The 24,365-nt window shown below is 31.8% G+C and overlaps 1 protein-coding gene across 1 annotated transcript in view; it reads left to right on the forward strand.

Moving 5' to 3' along the window:
* LOC108914789 overlaps positions 1-20,817 on the forward strand; it is an 80,991-nt gene extending 60,174 nt beyond the window's left edge. Inside the window, exons 5-8 of the mRNA XM_018720681.1 lie at positions 7,893-8,106; positions 15,221-15,393; positions 19,343-19,466; positions 20,057-20,817. Of these exons, the coding sequence (XP_018576197.1) occupies positions 7,893-8,106; positions 15,221-15,393; positions 19,343-19,466; positions 20,057-20,239 (694 nt within the window). The 3' untranslated portion in view covers positions 20,240-20,817. The remainder of the gene's footprint in view (positions 1-7,892; positions 8,107-15,220; positions 15,394-19,342; positions 19,467-20,056) is intronic.
* The last annotated feature ends 3,548 nt before the right edge of the window (positions 20,818-24,365 follow it).

Genomic DNA, 24,365 nt, shown 5'->3' on the forward strand with positions numbered 1-24,365 from the left:
TGTAGTAAGGCCGAATATCGTCGCCCTTTGTCGTCATTTAGTAGTGGAAACGGAAAATGAAGATATGATACCCGTAAAAGGTATTTCTCCAGCCGACATAACTTTGCACAACTTTCCAACAAAACATCCTGGTAGCAGATATCATGAATGAAGTTATGCTTGAGCTCAATTCCATGAAGCAGAATCTCTTTTTAGACTTTGAGGTTATTTGTAACAGTCTCCCAGCTCATGAAGAGATCGTGATTGTTAAACTAGAACTGGACAGCTGTCTTCGTAGAAGAATCATATTAACTGGAAATATGCTAATACAAAGGAGGAACGACTCCGTGGTAGTCAGAATGTTAAATCTGAAGGTCTACCCAGAGCAGGTCAAGGTTAGTAATATAACCACCAATATACCACCACCAATATAATGCCGAGATCTTGAATAACTGTCCGACGTCTTCCAGAATCTTGTTAATCGATGCAAGTCATTTGCAACTTGAAGGACTTTGCGAAATAGAAAAGTTATTAAGGAGTTGTCAAGATGTATTCTCATTAATGGAAAATGATATTAGAACAACTGATCTTATGCAACACCGCTACAATTAAGCAAGTTCCACAAAGGATTTCTTTGGCGAAGCAGAAGAAGTATTGAAAGTGTTGACATGCAACAACAAGGGGTCATCAGACCATCCCAAAGACCACGAGCCTCTCCAGTAGTTTTAGCAAAGATTTTGCGTGGATTACACTAGGTTAAATGATGTCATGAAGAAGAATAAATTATCCGTTACTAAGGCTCTATGATTTTCGACAGCATAGATCTGAAAAGCGAATATTGGCAAGTCCATTTCCATCCAGACGATAAAGGTAATGTTTTTTAGATTTGTGGCTGTTCAATGGACTTTGTAATGCAGTAATATTAATAATAATTTGAATTACCATTACTTGGTTTTCATGTATGCGAGACTAGCTAATATTTTCCTAAATTATTACAAGATAAAAATATTTGGAACACCCTGTGTGTACTATTATTTCAAAATAAAATATAGTATGTCCCACTAAGAACCGCCACGATCGATTAGATAAAAATATTTTTAGAAAAAAAAATACAAAAATATAAATACTATGGCGCCTTCCTCAAAGTCGTGGCTATTTCCCATATCTTAATAAGAATAGAATCTTTATATATCATAAGGTTTTATTTTTGTACATCTTTTGTAAATCCTTATTTGACATTTCGCCCAATTTGAATATAATCGTAGACCCTTGAGCCTCGAGGTCAGTCAGACCTTCGACAAACCTACTGTCCGTCATAATGTTCTTATATTTGTACAAATTTAAATACTATTTTGGATCGAAATCCATTTACTAACCTCGAAACATTTGTTTGTTTTACATATACCAAGATTGGCAATAGAAATTTTTTGATTGCTATGCAATATCTAAGAAAAATACCGATCAAATGATATATTCAATACTACTCACAAATAATAAATTCATATTTGGGAAAAAGCAAAGGCTACATCTGAAATACAACAGACAATTTCTGATATAGATCTGGAAAAGTTATAGTTACAAATGGAAAATATCTTTATCGACATCATGATTAAGTGGAAAATAGCACTACTGGCAAATACCGAAAGGGCTGCTATCAAGTTTTATCACATCTAAAAGATAAATAATTATTACCTACAATTTTCTCCGCTTCATTCCACCTCGACCAATAGAGTTCCGCTTCCTTTGATATATCAGACACGTCTCAGGGCTATTCATCACAAAGCAAACAAAGGTATTGACAGCATATAAATGAATCATTTTGGAGAGATACACGCCCAACGTGCGAAGTTTTGTTGGGACGGATTTATAAAAGTGCGATGAATAGCGCCAGATCTACGGGGATAAATATAATTTTCGTTATACGTGACGTAATTGTTGCTGGCTGAGTAGCGAAAATATTGTTTATTTTGTGTCGCATACTTTTTGTTTTTATTTAAAATCGCCAGGGCAAAATATGCAAAATATTTTCCTACACTGTAAATAAATAAACCGGTCTGAGTGAAAGCTGAGTGAAACCCATTGATTGAAATTATCGAGTTCATTTTCAACCGATATTGGGCATTTCGATAATTTTATACATTTTTGATAGTATTTGAACTAAACTCATAAAATTTTAGTTGTATATACTCATACCTATAGAGGAAAATTTCACTCAATCTGAGGGAATGAAATTGATACATTATTAAGTGAAATTGATTGACAATAAGTCCACTTTTTCTTATACTGTAACGTTTAAAAGGGATGCAGTGCGTGATCAAAATTTAAGAAATTTGATGCTAGTAGCTTTTACAATATGAGAAAAGTTGGTAATATATGTCCTATAACTTTAAGTTTTTAATTTTCATTGTACAGTTGATTATTTATATTACTCTTGAACTCACTCTTGAAACATGCCATCGAAATATTTATATTGTACTGACATAAGACACTTTTACTTCTGCATCCTGATTGGCACCTTATAGGTGTTTTCCACCAGTCTTTTTTACGTAGATGGTAGTAATTCAAACTTTTCTTCTGGTGCTGCTTTAAAAATATCGTTTGGCAATGAAAATTTTTTTTTATGTTCATTTTATGTGCATTTTGATTCAGATTGCTAGAATACACTTTGATTATTGTTTTTAGAAATCGTCTTCGTTTGACAATCGACCCTGAGCTGAATGAACATTGACTTCATATCAAGATCGAAATTATATAAAAACACGACATTTGAGAGACATTTCAGTAAAAATGGAGATTTAATATTCTATAAAAAGCAGAAGATCAAGTTTAGTTATACTAAATTGTCCCTAAGAGCAACAAAACATTTAAATTATATTTTTTGGAATGATGCATTGTAACGACATTGTTTTTTTACAGTATATAATTAGCCGTTACTAACAACAGTCACTAACAATGACTAAAATTTAGATATAAGGTTAATTAGAATTTAAAATATTATAAAAATGTGTGCGTTGTTTATGAGACATCCATCAATAATTTTTGACATAAGCCTACTTTGAAAAGTCACTTATTTTGTATAGGTACCGTAGTATTGTAAGAATTTAATTAAAAGCCTTTTTTCTAGAAAATCGTCCACGTTAGGAAGTTCTAACAAGAGTACATTATTTTTGGAAAATAAAATTGTACATTAGAAATTGGAGCCCGATTGCTAAAAAACCTAACCTTAAAAAAATTACAACTTAAAATGTAATAGGAATGTAGCATAAATAGAGCCCTCTATGAAATATCCAAAAAATAATTTGACCAGCATATTATCCTTAAAAAACCCGGAATACCAAATTTCATAAAAATATTTCGCACCGTTTGGAAATTTTCGTAAAAATTCTATTTATAAAATTTTATTTTGTTGCTCTGTATCTCGAAAACAAGAGGNAATCGTCTTCGTTTGACAATCGACCCTGAGCTGAATGAACATTGACTTCATATCAAGATCGAAATTATATAAAAACACGACATTTGAGAGACATTTCAGTAAAAATGGAGATTTAATATTCTATAAAAAGCAGAAGATCAAGTTTAGTTATACTAAATTGTCCCTAAGAGCAACAAAACATTTAAATTATATTTTTTGGAATGATGCATTGTAACGACATTGTTTTTTTTTACAGTATTTAATTAGCCGTTACTAACAGTCACTAACAATGACTAAAATTTAGATGTAAGGTTAATTAGAATTTAAAATATTATAAAAATGTGTGCGTTGTTTATGAGACATCCATCAATAATTTTTGACATAAGCCTACTTTAAAAACTCACTTATTTTGTAGGTACCTACCGTAATATTGTAAGAATTTAATTAAAAGCCTTTTTTCTGGAAAATCGTCCACATTAGGAAGTTCTATCAAGAGAACATTATTTTTGGAAAATAAAATTGTACATTAGAAATTGGAGCCCGATTGCTAAAAAACCTAACCTTAAAAAAATTACAACTTAAAATGTAGGAATGTAGCATAAATAGAGCCCTCTATGAAATATCCAAAAAATAATTTGACCAGCATATTATCCTTAAAAACCCCGGAATACCAAATTTCATAAAAATATTTCGCACCGTTTGGAAATTTTCGCAAAAATTCTATTTATAAAATTTTATTTTGTCGCTCTGTATCTCGAAAACAAGAGGAGATAGTAATATAGTTCATATGACAAACAATTCTTATGTTTTGTCGTACTATCACCCCCTGTATTTACGGGAGGTCTTTCTGAAACACTCTGTATATCAATTCTGTTATGTTCTCTGTAAAACGACCATATATGTATTACTAGTTTAGATTTTTTAAAATACATTTAATGGCTGTCCATTAAAATTTTAATGGATGCCGCAATTAGCAAACATTTACATTTCCCACTTTTTCATTTTTCACATATTCCTAACTGGATTGGATCTCTTTTCATTCTATTACCTACCAAACGACCTAGATACCGGCTAAAATTTGAACAAATGAATGCTTAACGATTAAGCACTGATTTTTGCGTCGAAACAAATCGTCAAAGATAAACATAAATTTTATTTACTTCCGAATTGATTATCTTTATGTCAGTGTCCGCACTTTTGATGTATTTTTCAGACATCAACCAATTTCCTTCAAAATCAAATAAAAAAATTGAATATGTCCTTTGAAAAGGCCATACAAATAGCTACCATTAAATTACTTCCTCGTGTGCCCGAATATGTTTACGGTTACCTCAATTTTCTTGAGGGAATTTTATCCCCCTGACGTTGTCATTTGTCATTTCTTGTGAGTGAGTGGCTGAGATTGCCCGTACATCATTCAGGCGTATGATGCTTCGTCGTAAACAACCACCGAGCAGGAGACTAGATCAAATTGATTTTTACTTGTTTTTAATGCTTTTTTGCCATGCTGCGATCTAATGATATCATTATATCACAGGATAAAACTGCATCAACTATAGATTCACTGAAAGAAAATAATAGCACTTTATTTGTGACATTTTTCATTTAATTGTCTCTTTTTCAAAATACAGGGAACCAAAGTTAAAATCTAAAAAAAATATATTTATCTTAATAAATCCGTTCTCTTTTAAATGCAATGGGCAACTTGCAAATATTTTGTATATATCATGTAGTGTAAATAACTGTATAGAATCATGGGGAAATATTAGAAATCTCTTTGATGTTGTTAATTAGTAATAATTTATGCGCTAATTCGTGACGCCATTCTATGCTATCGAGAAGATAAATATCAGGATCAGGACGTGCTGACAGTAAGGGCAACAAGAGTCTAGAGTCCCTTTATTTTGAGGCTCCCCGCATGCGCGTTTCTTTAAATTAGGTTTCTTCTCGTCTACATGGGTTTGTAGACTAGGACTAGACGATAGACGAACAACAAGCAGGTTGTTTTGTTGGGCACACTAAATGACGTCACGAATGAGAGAGACTGCTGCAATATTTATACTTTTAGCCTTCTATAAAGACAAAATAATTTTCCAAAAATGTTAGTTACAACCAAAATTATTTTGGTTGTAATATTTAGTTATATAAAGCTTACTTCTATTGGTCGCTTAAGACAAATTGGGAAAATAAACTTGGCAAATGGATCAAAATCACATATTCAAGGAAGTTACATCTCGTAAATTATAAATCTTAAATCAAAAGTCTAGAAAGATGAAAAAAATACAAGAACCTTTGCTCTAATACATTTGAATTAAAGACATGCCCAAAAAAAGTAAGGGGGACAATGAGAACCATAACCCTCAGTTCCTCCATTTATGATTCGATTTTTTGAAATTAAAATCGCAGAGAAAAGTTCCAGCCTAGAATTAAAATCCAAGCAAAGTTTCAATTAAACATTTTAAAATATAGTTAGTAATACTTTTTTATTATAATTTTCATGCCCTGTACCTTGTAAGAGACTAAAATGGCATTTTTTTTCCAAAGAATTTGAAATTAACGGCTTGACCTACCTTCTTGTAACACCCTGTATAATAAGTGAAAGCGACTACAATTTTAGAGGAATTTGTATGAGCGATGTACTGAAAAATTATAGTGAAAAAAGAAATGGTTTTCCGAAATTGAAAATATGATTTTCGTTTTAATATTTTAGAGGTAGACTTTTTAAACTTGGACATTTCTGAGAAACTTATAACGAAATAGCGACATTCAACTTCTGTTTTTCTTTTTTTCTTCACATTTTTTAACCAAGCTCATTTTTCATTACAAAGCATTATGGTTTATCTTTTGTCAAAGAACCTTAACTGAGAGAATTAAAAAAGAAATTTTCAGATGAAGAAGAGTGGTTAATTAATATAAAAAATATCTTGATGTCAAATAAGCATACCTCATATACAGGGTGATTCACAACTAATCCAAAAAAATTTGGGAATAGATGCGGCATGAGAAATGGAGTCAATAGTGTAAAAAAAAATTTTTGTAAAATCCTTATAGTTTCTAAGAAAAAAATTATTGAAGTTATAGCACATTAAACGACTACATAGCTGGACGACTGTAGTCTCTAGCGTCATTCGCAATACGCGTGGAGAGCCATGTGACTCCTAGTACTGAAATCCGTCGTTGCGGTAGTTTTTACCTGTTATCTGTGGTATTTACATCAGTTTTTTAGTAGTTAGTGTCAAAAATGGCTTGCGTGTATAGCAACTCAGAGTTGATGGATATCGTTTTAATTTATGGTGAAGCAACACAACACTTGTATTATGGTGAAGTATTTGTGTTAGTTCGTAGAAAGTGAGTAAGACGGACCCAAATGTGTTTACACGTGAGTGGATAAAATTTTGAACAATTGCTGTTGCAGCATCGGCTATGTCAAATGATTTTATTATTTAAAAACACAAATTAATTTTATTAATAATTAATAAAGGCAAAAGCATTTGAATTTGCCGATATAAAATAGGTGCGATAAAATTCTATTTACATATTTCTTTCCTTGCGAAAGTTTTTGTCCGTTTTTATCACGCCGCCATACCGGTCGCATTGTGCGAGGTCAGGTTTTACAGTGGACCAGTTTCCAGTGCCGTGCAGAAGTGTATTTTTAAATCAATTTCGAACTGACCTTTTTGATTTTTTCTTTACAAAATTGTATTTGTAAGGGTCCCCTGTACATCCAGAATTTTTTGTTTGGATAAGTTCTGAATCACCCTGTATACGGCAGTGGTCGAAATATTGAGAATGGATTTTTTCACATTGAAAGACATTTTATTCTTATATTGTGTGAAAATATTTAGGGTTGCATTTTTTTAAAAATTTTAACTCACTGCATTTTAAAAAGAGGAATTTCACGGGAAAATGTTTAGCTTGTCCTTAAAGTTTGACAAAGAAGTAACCACTTTATTGTGTATTTAGGAGCGTCGTTTTCACAAAATAGTGTTTTCTACCAAATTAAAGATTTGGAATATTTAATAGCAGAACTATTATTAATAACAATGACTTTATGGTATGACACTTGGTTATGTTCAAGGATAACGGAGAATGACGGATAGAAAACAACAAAACAACAGGCTGACATATCTATCATTCTTCTCTGTAAAACAACTAACATTTATTTGATAGGAACTTAGGAGGGGATTGTATTTGTTTTCGTTATTTTATATGACAAATAATACATATATACATAAAAATGTTTACGCTGCTATATTAAAATTAATCTAATAGCACACGTGAAATATGGATACCTACTTTTATCCGTTGTCTACTCTTAATATAAAAGCTTTCCCCCTGTACTTTCCCCAAGAATTTCATTCGACAAAAATCGCGTCGACAGTAACTAAACTTTTTTATAAAAACAACATCCCGCCTTAGACGCTGGCTTCATTTATCTCGGTAATAAATTACGTGTAATAGACGACACCGACATTTTTTCTCTATTTTTTTTTTGTTTCAGCTGTGGCGAGACCGTAAATCCGCTGGCTCTCGAGGAGAGGCGATTTTTTCACCCCACGAAAGACCGATGGCAGGCCGTCCCCGATCGGCCGACGGCATGGCGTCTTCGGCCCAATTCCTACATTTGGGTGCCCTCCACCCAGCTCTTCTCCGACGAGAAAAACCGCCCCTTCCCCAGGGAGTTCGCCTTATTTGTGACTATGAGACTACATAATGTAAGTTTATGCCGTATTTTTCTTTATATCTATTGAGATTTTTCGGACGTGGGCCTACGGGGCTTTTGTACGTGGTCCAATTTATTATTTGTAATCAGTTTCCTGAAACCTCTTCCTTATTTCAGAAACACTGGACTACTCAGTGGAGAAATCCAATCTTGCCCACTTATACCAAACCAAACAGTATAATGTTTAGTGATAAGCTATAATACTGTAGCAAACGTCACCCTAGTGTGCTTTGCTTATATGTACTTTTATTTACTTGTTTCATGATGTTTCTTTCTATCATGTTCTCAGAAGCTGAGAGATTATTCTTAAAAACCCATAGAAATTTCGAGAAACAACGAAATCTAATATAAATGGCTGCAGATTTTATTGGAGGTTAAGTTATTGTGAAGTGTTGTGCATTCATTGTGCGAAATAAAGGAAATTAAGTTCAAACTGGTGTCAGAAGCGGGATCCTGAGGATTATTAGTTGAGACAACAGCGAATATGCCAGCGAGTACAAGTACCACAAATAGAGAAGTCAACGAAATAGCTAATAGAAATTATGATGGCTATGAGAACAGAACAAGATAAATTAATGACAAGACAGGTTATAGGCACTAAGATCTGATATGAAGACAAGACAAAATGCATTAAGATTTAATATTAAGACAGGATAGTATGCACTGGCTACATGGGGAATACCTATGAAAGACGAAATCAAAAGTATAATGAAGAAACATTTAATTGAACAAGCCAGTAGGATAAGCAACATTAAGATAGAAATATGTAGATAAAATAATCGTAGATCACATATTCGACAACATAGAAAAAGAAGTACAATATTTGAGGATATGCCAAAAAGTGTCATCAAGGTACAGCAAAAATTCAATTCCCAGCTTATGATGGTAATTCCTGTTGGCAAACCAACATGAAATAGTTCGTTGTTGCAAAAGTTAATAACATAGATTAAGGTGTAATCGAACCATCGAATAGATCACGGAGTTCACAAGTAGTGTTAGCCACAAGAAAGACAGTTCTACCAGATTTTGTATTGACTACAGAAGGGTAAACGATATAACAAATAAAGACAGTTATCCTCTACCTAGACACTATAGACACCTTGGCAAATGCAAAATTGTTTTCTACGTTGGATCTCAAAAGTGGTTATTGGCAAGTACAAGTAGATCCAAAGAAAAGACTGCTTTCTCTATGGAGACAGGTTTGTGGCACTTCAAAGTCATACCGTTTGACCTCTGCAACCTCATGAGACCGATAAGGATTTACCTGGAAGATCTGTCCTGTACACCTCGATGACGTTCTTATATTGAGCAAGACCCTTGACGAATATGCGAGGAACGTCGAGGATATTTTCAAGAAGATTAAAGAAGAGAACGCATTAGGCGGATGCGGTCCCATCGCATCGCGGACCGTACTAGTTCGTTCCCATGTTTTATAATATATGCATTCGCACTAGACGTTCCCGAGCTCGTCTCCCTCGCATCGCGTTCTCCACCGATCTTTTCCAAAGAATCTCGGCAGACCGCGATGCGATCTAGAAGAGCTTCCTCTTCTATATAACTCATTTTTTTAACTACTAAAACAATACCTCAACTATTTAAAGAAAAGCGCGAGGAGGACTGTGTACGATTGCCAAATGCGACTGATTTTGGAAAAGGCCGCGATCAGCTCAGTCCAGAACGGACCGCGACCGCTAATGCGTTCTCCTTAAAGGAGCTAATCTAAAATTGAATTCCGACAAGAGTAACTTCTTTCAAAGAGAGAATACTTGGGTTAACATTATATCAGTAAATTGAGTTAAGACTGATCCCAGGAAAACTGAAGCTGTACGAAACTGGCTTATTCCAAATGACAAACATCAATTAAGGAGCTCCCTAGGTATCTACTCCTATTTATTACAAGAGATTTGTTCGAGGATTCGCAGATCTTGCTAGAGTATTACCAATTCTATGATTGGACTCCATAATATAAGCAGATATTTGAAAAACTTAAAGAAGCTCTTTGTTCACCACAGGTATTATCCTAAGCACAACCTGGTGAAGAATTCATAGTCGATGCAGGTGATAGCAATACTGGAATATGAGGTGTCTTATCACAAATCTAGGATGGATAAGAACGAGTCATAGATTACTTCAGTGGAAACAAGAGAAGAACTACTGTATAACCAGGAAGGAGCTATTAAACATTGTGGAAACACGTCGCAGATTATTTGTATTATTTGAAAACAATAAATGTACTCAACCTATTGGAATGCATTAAATAAAAAATGTTCCTTGTGAAATAACTACACATATAAAATTATCCTACCCAGAAATTTCCTGGTCACTGATTAAGTACCACAGGACTGACAGCTGGAGGTGGAAATTTCACAAATTTGAAGATTCACACATCCATAACTTTTACAGAATAAGTCCTGTTAAGCTTGTCCTTATAAATACAATATGAATACTCAATAATGACCTTCATGACATCCATTATAATGACAAAAACGCAGTTTACAATTTCGGAATTTATTTGCATTAACCGAACTACATTAGAACTTCATTTAAATTTAAATAATCGTGAGTAATAGTACAACTTCTGTTTCCCAAGGATAATAAAGGAAATATATTATTGTTCTATGTATTTCCGTTTAGATTTCTCCAAAGAATACAAATTTCAGCGAAATATGTCGCCAGTGGAACTTGCACATTTTTATTTTGGATGGCTAATTACATTCATTAAAATACGATCTAACTTTCTTCTTCGTTAAATATTACTTCCGCTTTAGAAAAAACTGTCCTTTTAAATAGCCTAAATGAAACCTAATCCAAATTTCCGAATATTTTTTTTATTTGTCGCTTGTAATAGCATAAAACTAGAAAGTGAATCCTGACATTCATTTTATATATCTACGATCACAGAATATATAGCTACGCTATTTATTCTGTGCTACGATGTATCAAGAGCTTGAAGAATTGGTGTTATTGGACAATGTTATTAATTTTTAAAGTATATAAATTGAGTGAAATATCAGATCTATTTAGGAATTGCTCGATAATATTACGCGCTTTAATTAATGTAATATTTATAAAATGAAACTACGATACTACATATTTCTTCTTCCATCCTATTTAAAAGTTCTTAAATTGGAACGAAACATATCTAATGTTATTACAAAATTTTTAATCAACTTCAATCAACTATAAATGACGTGATATCGCAGAGAGAAACTTTGCGTGCATTTATTCCAGAAATCGATTTTATATCATATAAATGATGAATGCCCTAGTTTCTAGTCATGAAAGGAGAATTATATCGAAGCTCAAACGCAAATATATAAATCTATGTACGAGTGCTTTATGGTTGTTGATTTTATAATATGAAAATGATGTCTGATTTCAGAAACAAGTATCTATGATATGAATTGTATATAACAAAACTTCAGTAACATATTAATTTAATTTCTGTATTATGATGTGCATACTGTAAAATAAAATAAGAACGAGCTTTCATACAGGGTGAACCTTAATCGTGTGCATAGGTGTACGTATTTTAACTGATAGTAAATGATTTCAGAGAAAGTTATTTTTCAAAATTACATGAATCTACTGAGATAATATATGTTTTTTTATAATCCACCTCTGTACATGCACATTTTGTGAATTTGCAAGTCAAGCGGAGGAGAATTTATATCAGTCCAACCAAATTACACTTGGAGAAAAAAAATTGTTACATGGACTTTTATAAGTGGAAATGGTAAAAGTACTTATAATAAATCTGAACAAAATAAATGCGTGAACAGGGACGGCGGAGGGTTGAAAAATTGCATCATTGGGATTTCTGACGAAAGTTGGCATCTAACAAAAAAGTATGCAATACAAAAGTTGTAGATCATACAAAAATCTACAACTTTTGTAGAAGTCACTTTTTAACATAACCTCAAAATTTCCGAGAAAAATGCGAAAAACCGTTTTTTTTCTGATTTTTCGTTTTTTATTTCTCATTTCCGCAAAAATAATTTAATTTTAACGAAACTTGGTGAGTGTATACCTTTATGTGTCTTTAATAACCACAAATTTTTTTAGATAAAAAAAATCAAGAAGTTTCTGAGATATTTTTTTTTCGGCCTGAAATACATTTTTTTTAAGAAAAATTCAACTTAGAAAAATCATCGTACATAGTTATGCCGGTAATATTCTTTTTCGTTTTGACATATACTTTTTGGTGAAATAAAAAAATCTGTACTCACAGTTTAAAAACATGCCCAACAATGCAAAAAAAATAAAAATTGACTTGCAACGAAGAATTTATCAGTTATTGTTGATAATTTGTTAAAATTATAAAATAATATTCAAAAACTGATTGTAGTAAACTGATATAGTGAAAACCACTATATAATAGGTACGTATATAAAAAATACTGATGAAATAAAATATTGACAATTAGAGTAACAGTATAAAATGTTTTCTATTGTTATTTCTGATATTATCAATATATCGGTCAAAAACACTAAGCAGCTTATGGTGACCTAACGATTTTCCACTGACAAATGAAGTTAATTATCGCTGACCTTTTGTTTTTTTTATCGGGCAGAGGGTTACGTCGAAGTTTTTACATTTTAAAGATAATTTGATTGTAAAGAAGGAAAAAGAATGTCTACAGAAATTTCATATTGTATATAACATTGCAATTTTTTTTTTAATTAAGCTGTATTTAATATCCAACAAATTTTAAAGTTATTCAAGCGTCTGTTAGCCTGAATTCTCTCTGAACGGAATGTGAATGACCACCTATTGGGGCTGACATTTGCCAAATATCTCCATAAAATAAAGAAAATGTTGATATTGCAAAACAGTAACCCAATATACGATCAGGAAATTACTTAATAATAGTAAGCCAAAACTAATTTCCCACAAAACATAAAACTATATCTGTACGGGGTGCTTCGGGAAAATCGTACCATGGTCAAATGTTATGCGATCTTCAATTGTTTCCAAGTTATGACGTAAGTAAATAAAAAAATAATATACTGATATTCTATGAATCCTAGCGTTCTTCGACTAAATGTTCCTATGCTGAAAATTACTTTTGAGGGTTGCGTGAGGATTTTCGTCTGACCATACATGAAAATTCCGAGTATTAGTTATGCCGTGCCGTCTGAATCCATCATCCATAGAAAGCATGCGGGATTACAAGATGATTATTATTGATTCATCGACAAAACTCGTTACGCTTAGCATAATCTTCCTGCTATGGGTGTTGTACTCTCTGTACATGGTACGGATATAAGCCTAGCTCGTGGAGGGTTTATATTACTCTATTTTGTGGAATGCCCAATTGAGCAATTCTTCAAGAGCTAGTAGTTTCCTCATCTTCTAGACCCAGAATAATTTCAACGTCTTCTAAACCTTGTCAATGAGCTCGTTCAGATGTTATACTAGTACTGGGAAGCTTTCCAGTTTCGCAGGGTTTGTTAAAAACTCTGATAAATATATTTTTATCAGGGTGGTGTGGAAATCTTTGACGATATTCTTCAACAGCAGCATTAGAATTCTCATTAGAAAAATTATAAACAAGCACCATATTTGCATACTCTGAATTTGGATAAGTTCTTGGCATTTTGTATCACTTTGATCGTGCAAACGTGTAATCAAATTAATCTTGCAACATACAATGACACTGACAAATATCCTACTTTTGAACTTGGAACAGGACATACTCTAATTCAAATTTCTTAAATTTGTAATTTCACTATAACTTGAAAAAAAATGAAAATCGCATAAAAACATTTGAGTTTTTTCTTATTATTTTAACGTATTCTGGAGTTTGGAGAGATTGTCCTGCCTCACCCTGTATAGCTAAATAAAAATACATTACAATATAAACTTTGTTAGAAGTACAATCTCTACAAATCATTTTTCATCGATGAAATTTTTGTAATTGGTGCTTCCTTTGACACCACCCCTGAACGTATTTCACTTAGATAACAATTTTCACATATTGGAAACCCTTCAAATATAATAATTTATTGGCAATAAAACGGCGGATACAATAAGAAAAATTAAATTGCCATGTTGTTTGCCGAACGCCACACAAAGACGTAATCTTCTAAAGTTTTATTTATTTTATCGAGACAGACATTGGACATTTAATTAAGATCTAATCAGTAAATGGTTTTTGTGTGTCATATGATTTATTTCTAAATCTTTTATTTGTCTAAAATTTATAACTATGAACTTAAGAAAATTTAATACAAGTATCATACGCTATAGTCACGTAATTTATTTAACAGTACTAATTTTCTTAGAAACTTATAAATAATTAATTAATTAATTTTTCTTAATGCAACTTCATTAAACTGAACCCTCAAAATGTTCTGTTACATTCTAAATGGGGGTCCCAATTGCCTCCTTCGTTTAGATGGAGTTATCCAGATGTATTTTGTGTATTTTGAGCTGCAGAACACAATTTTTTTGAGTAGAAGTTTGCCCGGATGTCGGTAAGTTTTTTATAAACAAAAAACTTGCAATATACTGAAAATTTAGTTTTTGGCAAAATAAAAGTGTGTGTTGTTCTTTGACCTTTTTTAAGAAGAAAATGTCTCTTGAAATTTTTTTGTTAAACTCATAGTTTTCGAGATAAACGCCGTTAAAAACTCGAAAAATGCGATTTTTGCGATTTTCAATTGTTAATAACATTTGATTGAATAGGTATTTTGTAATTCTGCTGACAGCGTTTGAAAGTTCACGTTAAATACTACAAATTGTGAGTAATTGCAGTGTGAAAATTTGTGTTTTCCACTGTTATTTGAAGCTATAAACAAAGCGATTGAGCGTTCAGAAGGGTGCGCCGCCATGTATGTAAGAGAGCGGTTGCCTTCTTACAGGCGTTTACTACACGATCTTGACGCGTACTCTTCATTTCTAGACAAAAGAAACGATGAAAACTGGATGAAACATTAACAATTTAATGAAAATTTGCAATTATTATTTTCTTTTTCTCTCTTAAATACTTCTGGACATCGTTTCTGTTTATCTAAAAAGTTTCCTCAAATAGCATAAATTTATTACTTACAAAATATTTCGTTCAACGTTTCTGTTTACTTACAGTGTAACGTCTTTTACAGGGAACTATGGGAACAATATTCAGCCTGCGCTCAAGGCGTCGACAGGATACTTACCTGTCCTTAGAGGTTGCAGGATCCGACCTTAAGCTGATACACGCCGCAGAAAACGGCACCGACGTAGTCAGAATACCTGCGGAATTGGATGATGGCCACTGGCACCAAATTGCAGTCAGGTCAGCTTGTGCATGCGTTAGTTCTGCGGAAAATTTGGAATATTGCCCGATAAATATCTTTACTGAAATGGTATTTCGGGAAAGTTGGAGGGAAATATAAATTTGCAACAGGAAATTTTACTGAGATATTTTCTATTACGATACAGGGTTTTAGAAAAATCATATATTCTGTTATTAGCTTCAAACAAATTAAAATAATATCTAAAAAATCTTATCAAATGAAGACAAACAATTAAGTGCGATGATATTGGCATTAACAGAAGCAACTACGCTGCAGGTTATATACCCTGACTAGTATTCAATTACACCAACAATATCATTAATATACCTAGGATCATTAGTCGACCGAGCACACCACACATAATACTATTTGCGGACTTGTTAGCCCTCATCAGTATGTCATAGGTGCGACAACCGACGAACGATACAGCTGCTTAGATTCTTTAAATTCAGGAAATGGTAGAAAGAGATCTGTATTGCAAGTAATGTGAACAGTGAATGTTCCTAGTGTAATTCAATGCTAGCCGAGGCGTACCGATGCCGTACAGGCATAGAGTAGTTGATACTGGCAGTACAACTCTTGAAATTTTGTTTTCGTCCTCACAGTGGCAACACTGGTTACGCTTTCATAGTACTTGCAATACAGGTCGCTTTCTGCCATCTCTTGGCCTCTTTGTAGGTCTCAGGCAGTTAGTAGTATAGGCCACTAGATGTAGCACTCGGTTACATCTTTTGTTTGAAGTCAAACAATTTTCTTTGATACCGGAAATCTAGGTATGAAAAGATATCTCCTGACTGCTGATTTATCACGTAATATATCTGCACTATTTGAATGTGGCCATGATAAATGAAATCACTTTAACGGCATACTTTTTTTGAGCAGTACTTCTACTAATTAAAATTTTGACAAAAGTACATAGTGGCATTTTTTTGAAAGAAAAGGATAATTACAAAAGGTACTCATATGTTTTCGATAAAGTGAGAAACATATAAAATTTGGTTTTAACACCCATCCTGATAGATTGAATATGAGAACACATTTGTAATTTTCTCGAAAGCAGCGCGTCCTATGGAGATAATAGTCCAATTAAATGGGCCTTTAAATCGCAATTTTGGTCAACTTGCGTGAATTTTTGATATACTTAAGTTAGTTTGAATTATATTATAACAATAAGTGAATAATTTTTTTTAACCCCCGGCCAAATGAATGAATTTTATATATTTTTTTCAATCTACTCTAAAAAATGTAAACTATCTTTTCAGAGAAATAGATATATTTTTGAATTTTTAATAAAAAAGTTATAACATAACACAAAGCGAACGTGATTTTTTATCTTTGTCGTAAAACAAAATTTCGAAAGCAAATTTTCATTGTTTTATATAATCAATCGCATGGCATAGAAAAAAATTGTTTTAGTGTTATATCATAAAAATTAACGATTAAAAAATCGAAATTGTTGTTTTTTATTAAAAATAAAAAATATATCTATTTCTCTGAAAAGAAAGTTTACATTTTTTAGAGTAGATTGAAAAAAAATTATAAAATTATCTTTTTTCTGCTTGTTACGATTTTTTTTTTATATTTCTGAAATCATCCCTTAACTTCTAGCCACTTTAACTCTGTTAATTTTAATAGTACAATAAGAAGTGAATGAACCATTTTTATGTTGAATTCTATGCTCTACAACTTTTTTTCTAGCTCTTATTCCTTTTGAGTTTTGAAAAAACCCTTTATTTAAAATTACTGTGACTTATTGTTATTATATACCTCAAACTAACTTATATAAAAATTCATGCAAGTTGACCAAAATTGAGATTTAAAGGACCATTTAATTGGACTATAAGCATCATCTTGATGTACTTTGCCCTGCTTTTTAAGAACGTAAAACTATTTTTCAAGTCATCATCTGTTATTTTACTTATTACTTTAATCAGACTTTAATGAGCGTCTTTAAAACACTCTGATATAATCTTTAGAATAAGATAAGTTTGTTTAAATCAGATGTAAAGCACTCAGATTTTGTTGTAAATTCTAAATTAAACGATGTTTTCATTAATTTCCTATTTAGTAGAACTAATTATCTAATTATCTAATTATCCGTCTTTATTAAAATTCCCCTTATTTCATTCCTTTTTTCACATTTATATTCGGTCTTGATTAATATAATTTCAGAAACCGTAATAGGTAGATATCTCATAAGGCTCCTAAACAGCCAGTAAAAAATTTAATGTTAGATATTTCCTGAAGATTTATTAGCTACCGTATTATGATGGATATAATACCTTCTTTTCGTGATTCACTTCATTCGCGTTTCCTGGATCAGTTCGTTGTACTAATCTTCTACGAAATAGGTATCCGATTATAGTCTTTCTTTCGAGTAATCACATTAACTTTAGACCTGATTTTTTTCATACCAATGTCTGTCCTTGTCTTGTGTTCTTTTTTTCCAATTGAGAGATTATTTGTCTGTCATCTCATTTATGGCATATCGTTGAAAACAAATAAGTTTTGGGGTTGGACTGTGAATTTTAACTGCTTACTAAATATTGCAGTTGTAATTGGTGGACGGAGCTCTAGTCCGCAGAGCAGTTGTTCCCCACAATACCCTAACGGATATAAGTACATAAAAAAATCTTATATTATTAAGAAAGGTTTATAAACAAGTAGGTATTATACAGCATTTTAACTGTACACATAATCCAAATGAAAATCTGCTTTGACAGCGGATTTAAGAGAAGAAACGAACGAATTAAATATTGAATTATTTCTTGGCCTTATTTTCTGTGTCTTTGGAAACGTATCCTTTAGAGAAATCGTTAAAGCAAGAATATTTTCCCCTTCTTGCGTGTGATTAGATAAGTACACAATTTTCATCAATCATCCCAAAAGCTTTGTCTGGCCTTCTATCTGCGATATGTTCAAAGCGAATCCCTGATTTGGCAAGCTACACCACTGAAAATTTCTCTATACATAATATTCTGTGCCAAATGCGCTTATGAAAAGAAGATTATACTTACGTATTATATTTTCGAATGTAGACAAGATCAGTGTTGTGACTCCATCGCAATCAATAATATTTTCACGAACATTATAGACCTACTTGGATTAGATACTGATAACAGTAAACAATTGAAATCTATTTTTCTCTGGAATTGTGAATTAAAGCCAGCCATATGCAAGTATACACTTTTTTAAGTAAACATTGTGGCATCTGAAAACATCTCCGGGTTTCCTCCAACAGAAAAGAAAAGACCACCTAAGATGTTGTTAACAACTTGCTTGCAAGTTTTGGTAAAATATAATCTCAAATCTATATTCACCTTCCCAAAAATCTCCCTATATTCATTGAAATATACTTAGGAATGAGTTAGTTATCTTAAAAAATGAGATCAACAATTTTTTAAAAAGACCTATAACTTTTTAACGAGACAAAATTGTACCAAGTTAAAAATGTGAAAACAAAAATGCATAAACATTAATCATAAAAAACTACGAAAACAGCTGAAGCATGTGTTTTATACCGAACTCAAGACTTTGTGTACTAATGATGGATATGTAGAAAATCAAAATATCCTTCCATTAAAAACTATTTAAGGCTGGGTGTAAGAAAATTGTATTAATCAGTGAAGCCCCCCAAAAAAATATATCTCAGGTTTAAGTCAAAAGTCAGTGGTTACAACGTATACGTACTTTATGTATCTAAATTCAGTGCAGTTATAAAGAATATATAATTAAGTTTACAAAGAGCAAATATGAAATTATGATGTAAGTACGCTTGCTGCGGATTCTTCGGTTAGTTCGCAAGTTTCCCGAAAACAAATTTCCCAGAAGTGGGATACAGAAACTCTTTCAAACAAAAACTAAATGTCCTGTATAAATAATTTATATCTCCCTCAACTCTAACAAGATTTATATCCCACATATCCTAATAAATCGTCCTGGTTTCAGCATTCGGGACGACAGCGTCGTGGATAGTTACGTCGACTGTGAGTGGTCCAGGACTGACATTTTGAGGTCCCACACGTTGGATATACCTGAGGACTCTGATTTGATCATCGGATATTTGTTCACGGTATGTTTAACCAAATTAGTTGTTTCTGTGTGAGGCATTAATATAATTTTTAAAAGTGTATGCACATATACAGAAAGGGTCTATTCACATAAAAGAAAAGTTACGTAAATGCAATAAAAAAAGTTGCTACAGCGGTATTTCAGAATATTAATTTCAGTCGATGTTTCATTTCATTATTATAATGTACCATTGTTGATTACTTGTTGTCAATATCTCGCAAAAGTTAAGGATGATGCTTTACAAACTTTTTTGCATTTTACACTATATTGTAGATATCTAGATGTCATTGCTTACCTGTTACTTTGGTAACAAGTAAAAATACAATTGCTGACATTCATTAATCACATTTGTCAGTACAAGTCATTTTCCAAAATTTTCAGAAATAGTATCATTACTGGTATTTTTTTAATAACGGTACAATATGGCGATTGTAGAAAATCATTATCACTTATGAATACTTAATTTTTCATTATTTTTTAAGCAAAAATGGTCAGAAAAACAAATTTTTCCAAAATTCGACTAAAGAAATTACGCGTACTTTGTTGATGACACTGTATACAACTATTCAGTAATTGTTTCATTAACTTTAGGGTGACTTGGAGCAATTATCAATTGTTTCAAACCCCGGATATGTGAATCTACAATGTGCACCGGATAGAGTCCCCATTATAGACCCTGAGGTGGAAGACACTGTTGAAGCAATTCAAGAAAAGTCTGGGAAGCACATCGTGATGAGGGTGCATAAAGACATAGACAACAATAAAATCGACTAAGAACTATCAGTGATATAATTATTGGTACTAACATTTGCTAGTTAAATTTCGTATTAATAATGTTTTAGAGAGAAAAATAAAAGGAAAGTTTCTATGTCAAAGGAAAGAATTTGCCTAAAAATTTAAATACTTATGTCTGTAAATACAGATTAATCTGCAAATTAGTGAAATCAAAATTATTATAATAAATTCTAAAGATTTAAGTGTTTACTAAGACATAATTGTATGTTAGAAAAAACTGCATATAAATAATGAATATCTTTATAACTTTTGTAATACGTTATACATGCCATATACAAAGGTCATTAATGTTTCATTGTTTTTGTAAATTAACTGTACCTGCTTGACAATAGGCACTTGTTAAATAAACACGGTGTGTTATGTAGATTATTTATTTACTAGACGAAACAGACAATAATTTTGTTTTAAGCGGGTCATTAACATAAATCTAACACATTAACTGTATTATAAATGCGATGTATTTGCATGTTCATAAAATATTGTAAATTATTTATTAGAAGATTTTACTGTAAATAGCGTCATAATCATTTATATTATGTCAATAAACATATTATATAACACCAGACAGGATGTATTATTGTCCAACCCTTTTTGTTAATACGGCAGATATAGGTACTACAAAATCAAAAACAGTTAAATTGTCTGATTCTTTGAATATACAGGGTGTCACCTAACGAATGTTACATATTTCAGGGGCATAATCTAAAAACCAAATGGTGTCGATTTAACCAAACTTGCTTAAAAGTTTATCTGTCGCAAAAAAGTTACAGGGTATTAAAGTTTCTTTTTCTTGTTTTCTTCTTCACTCAGAACCCAGTTAACTGATTTGAGTAAAATTTGCAGTTGCTTAGTTTCTCTTCATGAAGTGTGCAGTGATTATGTTTCTATTAGGTTAAATCATACAGGGCGTTCATTTGCTAAAACCCTTTGTGAATACTGTTCTGTAAGTTTTTACTCGCAACTACCAGAAATTCTACACAAAAATAAATACTTATCAAAAGACGAAATTATGCTCGGTTATGAAGATATTACAGAAAATAAAATTTTCTACCTATTTCTGATAGTTGCATGTATAAATTTAAATGTATAGAAGAATATTCACGATGGATTGTAGTAAAATAAATGCCCTGTATGATTTAATCTAATAGGAACATAATCACTACATACTACATCGGTTAACTGGGTTCTGTATTAAAGAGGAAACAAGAAATAAAAAAAGAATCTTTAACACCATGCAAGTTTTTTGAGACATTTTTCGTTTAACTAAGCTTCTAGATTATACCCTTGAAGTATGTAACATTCGTTAGGTGACATCCCGTATATGAAGATTTCACTAATCAGAATACAAACAAAAATTACGATTGATGTTACATATTGCAGCAATTATTAATGAAATATTTAACAGACTAAATCGCTACAACGGCAAAATAACTTGACTGTGTCTGATAATATACGTAATTAATCTCATAATTGGAATGAACAGAGGACTTATATTTCCAATTATTATGGTGCAATTAATATTAATTAAAAACTAGTATGTGGAAAATTCTGTTCATAGTCACTACTACATAACTAAAAGAAGAAAAAGTCTGCATGGTGTCAAGAAAACTAATATTAATTTTGCACAGATTTTTCATTTGATTAATTATTAACAGTGGTTCATGTTCATTTGGTAGACATACCGAGAAGATTAATTTTCTAGACACATGCGTTTTTTATGTCGGTTAAAAATCGCAAAGTGGGAAAATATACACATTCTCTGTGCAGATCACTGTATAATAGACAACTCTGTCGTCTCTAAAATTGTTATTGGTGTATGTCGATTAATCACAGTAAGTTTTAATTATATCGCCGCCACTGATAACTGGTAATCATCAATAGGACGGTCCAATGTCCAATATCATTTGTTTGCCTATGTAGCAATGGGTAGCCGACTATACGTCAAAGCACGTTAATTAATCAGAGCAACAGAAAATCCTACAAGTGACACATATTTTATTTTACCATACTAGAACCTAAGTAAATTAAATAAATTGCGTATGTAACTACAGTATCTCTCATGGATTGGTAAGTAGATTTTATTTTCTTGAAAATAATTACTCCAATTTAAAAAAGAAATAGTTAAATAAACCCTTGCGCCAAATAAATCAGTCAAGGGTTATTTTTATGAAAATAGTTTTACCTAACCAAAAAATCTCTAATAATCAAGAATATGTAAAACTGACATAAATATAAGTATCTCTGTGTTTCCGGACAAATACGATTTCTATTTATATTTTTACTCCGTTTAAAAAAAAACTTATAACCGTAATGTAAGTACAGGATGAGCTGTAACATACAGGGTGTTTCAAAACATGTCGGAAAATGATGTGATTATTTGGCTCATTCTAAGAAAGAAAGTTCTTATTAACATCCTCCTACGGTAATGCTGGCTTCTAACCTACGTCGGAGTGAGCGGATCGTACTGCAGGATGCAATAATGCGATTCATCAATTCTTCAACAGTATTAACTGATGTAGTGTAAAAAACTAAACTTCTTAAGTGACCCCAAAGAAAATAATCCAAAATATACAGATCTAGATTTTTTTATCATGTTTTCATGTTTTCCATCAAAAATCTTGAAAACGGTTCCGGTTAGGACTTTTGATTATGGGTACTTTTTTATGTAGAAAACATTAGCAGTTTAAAATTTTATTTCAAAATGCCATTTTTCTGATAGTCGTAAAAATTCGGGGCAAAAGAGCCTCGCGTAATCCTAAAATCTCCGCCACTATCACATAAATAAAAATTGAATTAGACCTCAAAAGTAGTTAATATTAATGGTAATAGGTGTACAAAATTTGAATTGTGTATCTCAAACAATTCCTGAGATATTGTCAAAAAACTGAAAAAAAATGTTTCTTTGACACCCTGTATCTCGAAAGCGGTGTGTTTTTACTTAGAATGAACGAAAGAACCACACCCTTCATTTTCCGACATATGTTTTGAAACACCCTGTCTAATTCATCTTAAATGGTCGTTTCTAGTCAATATCAGGACTTACAGTGTGACCAAAGACAAAATAGCTATCGCCAAGCTATATTGTCTGTGGTGTGACTAAACTGACAGAGGGCGACTTGCTGATAGGATTTTAAATTATCTAGTAAACAGCTTCCATAATACATACAGTTTAACAGGTCACTATCTGCTAGTTGGGCAGTATTAAAGACCTAATTTGAGTAGAGTAACCAGTTGAGATGTAACAGATATCTATCATATATTTCTAATGTTTTCTTTATTTTTTGGGTTGTTTGCCACATATGAATAAATTAAAAAAATTAGTGAAACAAACTTTTGTGCCAAAAGAATAAGTTTAGTGTTATTTTTATGAAAACGGTTTTGCTTAACGAAAAATATTCTACAAATAAATAATTCTAGACAATAATTCAATGCTTGTTAAAACATTAACTTAATTGATTTTCATAATATGGGAATAGCGTATCAACAATATTAGAGATAATATCTTACTAATTTTGAAGGTAATTTATTTCAGGTAACTTTAAACCTGATTTTACGGAAAGGCTAATAGCAAATTCAAATATTTTTGTAATAATTGTATTCTTACAATTGAGAATAATAACGATTGCAGCAGCTAATGAAGGAGAAGCTCAATTAAAATTTGGAAGAAGAAGAAGACGATATTTACTTTTAAAAAGACTTCTTGCATGTTGCCAAAATGCAGCGTACCGGAGAAAAATGTCTGTAACTGACAGCCCCGTATTTAGAGGGATTCTAGTCTAACTAATGAGTTGAGTATTTTGTTATATTTGCAAGTAAATATTTTTTAAGATTTAAACCAACTTACCCATATTCAAGAGTCAAGATACTTATAGTCTTGCAAATTTAACTATGTTGTCCTATTTTCGAAAGCCTATAACTGTGTATACTGACATTAATAGAAATAAATTGGTATAAATCGCAAAACATATTTACTATACTCATGTGTTCAAATTTAGCAAAACAACTGTCCATAATTGACAAGGTCTGAAATTTAAAATTATTTTTATTTTTTGGAATAATGCATTTAGCTAACACGCAACAAACATTCCTTTTTTTACAATAAACA

This window comes from Anoplophora glabripennis, unplaced genomic scaffold (genome assembly GCF_000390285.2).
Source record: "Anoplophora glabripennis isolate ALB-LARVAE unplaced genomic scaffold, Agla_2.0 scaffold19, whole genome shotgun sequence".
In the NCBI taxonomy this organism is placed as follows: Eukaryota; Metazoa; Arthropoda; class Insecta; order Coleoptera; family Cerambycidae; genus Anoplophora; species Anoplophora glabripennis.